Raw genomic sequence first — 2,503 nt, forward strand, 5'->3', positions numbered from 1 at the left:
TTATAACTCTTCTGCGAGTCACGTTTTCGTCTGATACGAAACAAGGAGGTAACCATCGAATAAATTTTTCTCGCGTCATCTAAAATTTTCTTCGCTGAAAGGGCACCTAACTGTAAGAACTTCGTTATACTTTCTAAAAAAAAACATGTACCTTTATGTGCCTCGTTCTCACATTCTCTTCGCTCTATCTACTGTATGAACTTCGTTTTAAAATGATACAAATCTCTTCGCCTCCTAATCCGCCCTTTTACCTCGTTGGTGACTTCCCCGCAAGCGACACCATGGTATAAAAGAGAGAGGAGGGAGAGAAAGGGGGATGGAGAGAGAGGGGGGAGAGTAGGAAGGGGGGAGGGAGAGAGAGAGAAAGAAAGAGAGAGACAGAGAGAGATTTCACAGAACTGTACTGGAATCGACAATCATGCAGGAATTTGGGATATTTTTTCACTTACACTGCTCCAGAAGTAGTCCCGCTTGGAGTAATTTGGTCATTTTTATGTAGGCCTAATCTGTTGCTATAATATTTGGGGACCGTTATATCATCAGATGGGAGATGTCACACCGAAATTAAAACCCACATTTGCCAAGCAAAAGCAACCTTCCACAAGATGAAACAGATACTCACAAACATCAATCTGTCACTGGAAACAGGAAAAAGAGCATTGAAAAGTTACATCGAGCCAATCCTATTATACGGGTGCGAAGCATGGACAATCAATAAACAGCTGGAAAGAACAATTGTGGTGACAGAGTTGTGGTTCATAAGACGCATGCTGCGTATCCCATGGACAGCTAGAAAAACAAATGAAGAAGTCTTGGTTGAAGCAAATTGACGAATATACGAAAGTGACAGGCACTTATCACTACATGGCATTGGACAGAAGGGCGAGAGCCCTGCTGTTGCTGGATCGACAACAACAACAACAACAACAATGTTACAGTGTGAATAACGACCGATTGTTTTTCAGGGACTCCAAGTCAGCTGACGACAAAGAGGTGGAGAAGAGATTCGCAGCCAGAGAAAAAGAATGGCAGAAAGAGATGGAGGAGCTGAGGACAAAGTTTGACTCTCAACTGGAAGCTGCGAAAAAGTCTCCGGTCAAGGTTTGTTGTTTGTTGTAAAAAAAAAATTTGACGGTACCGTAACAATTGTTGGTGTCTCACTCTCCCATCTGCTAGTGCTACGTTTTTATCCTTCAATAGACTTGCCTAAGCCCTGTTTTTAATCATGTCCTGTTTTTACCAATTTATCAAGCCCTGTTTTTAATCATGTCCTGTTTTTACCAATTTATCAAGCCCTGTTTTTAATCATGTCCTGTTTTTACCAATTTAAATTTATCAAGCCCTGTTTTTAATCAAGCTATTGAAATCCTGTTTTTATCAAGCCTTGTTATTAATATGTCCTGTTTTTATCAAACCCTGTTTTTCAGGGTCAATTATGGTTTGTTGAACTCGCAGACTTGTCTCATACTAGGATAAAATTGAAAATGTCCAATTTTTTCTCGTCAGTCGATGAACCCCGATTGGCTTTGAATAAAATCCTTTCTTTTTCTTAATTTCTGAACCGGTCGGTCAAATGAAACGTGTCATAATACCTCCCGGGGCGGTGCCACTGACTGCAATGTCTTTAGGCCATTCCCAAAGGGGGGACATTTCTCGTTCATGTGCAGTAGAATTGTAAATGGGCTGATTCAACAATGTCACGCTCATAACTGTGCTTGATCTACAATAGGGAACTGCTGCTTTTTCTTTCCTAATCCTTACTATTGTCATTTTCCTCTACTTCTTTTGTATGTTTGTCACACTTTTGTGACCCGCTATTTCCGGGGTGCCTTGACAGTCGAAACAGACTGTGTGCTGTTGAAGCTAGAGAGGTGAGCAGAGTAAGTCTGATTCCATGTAAAGACTTCTCTGTTGACACCCACCCCTTGGCGCTCATATGACCTTATGCAGTTGCGAACGCCGTAAAACCTTACTAAAACTAAACATCCCTTGGCGCTCTTTTAAAAACCTCTCCTCAGCCGAGCGTTGTCCTATCAACCTAAACGGGCCTACCACCAGAGAAAACTTATTCTGGACAAAGAGAGAAGTGTAAAATTTGCAGCGTAATAAATCGAGTATTTTGACGAGCGTCTGATTTCACCACGCAGCCTCACATACTGTCGGCGATAGGGTAGGGAGAGTTAACGTTAACCTTTCGCCTCATCTTTTACCGCTGCCTCTGTGACCTTTGACCTATTTCCTCTCCCTCCGGTGGCGTCGGTAGCCTAGTGATTAGGCTACCGAACTCGTAATCACGAGATTGCGGGTTTGGGGGTTCGAGCCTCAGCTCAGTCCGAAGTTGTGTCCTTGGGAAAGACACTTTACACGAATTTCCCACTTGGCTCGGTCCTTTCCGAGACGGACGTTAAACTAGGAGGCCCCGCCTCTTACATAACCTAATAGTGTTGATAGGGGTGTTAAAGTCATACCATTTCACCATTTTCACCTCTCTCCCCCCCCCCCA

General features: G+C 42.9%; 1 protein-coding gene across 1 annotated transcript in view; it reads left to right on the forward strand.

The window, feature by feature from the left end:
• The window catches only part of LOC106013104 (centrosomal protein of 290 kDa), a gene marked incomplete at its 5' end in the record, with an annotated part of 19,139 nt that overhangs the window by 12,534 nt on the left and 4,102 nt on the right, over positions 1 to 2,503 (forward strand). The window contains 1 exon segment of the mRNA XM_035972343.1: positions 966 to 1,101. Coding sequence (XP_035828236.1) covers positions 966 to 1,101 — 136 coding nt within the window.

Source organism: Aplysia californica, unplaced genomic scaffold, assembly GCF_000002075.1.
Source record: "Aplysia californica isolate F4 #8 unplaced genomic scaffold, AplCal3.0 scaffold00658, whole genome shotgun sequence".
NCBI lineage: Eukaryota > Metazoa > Mollusca > Gastropoda > Aplysiida > Aplysiidae > Aplysia > Aplysia californica.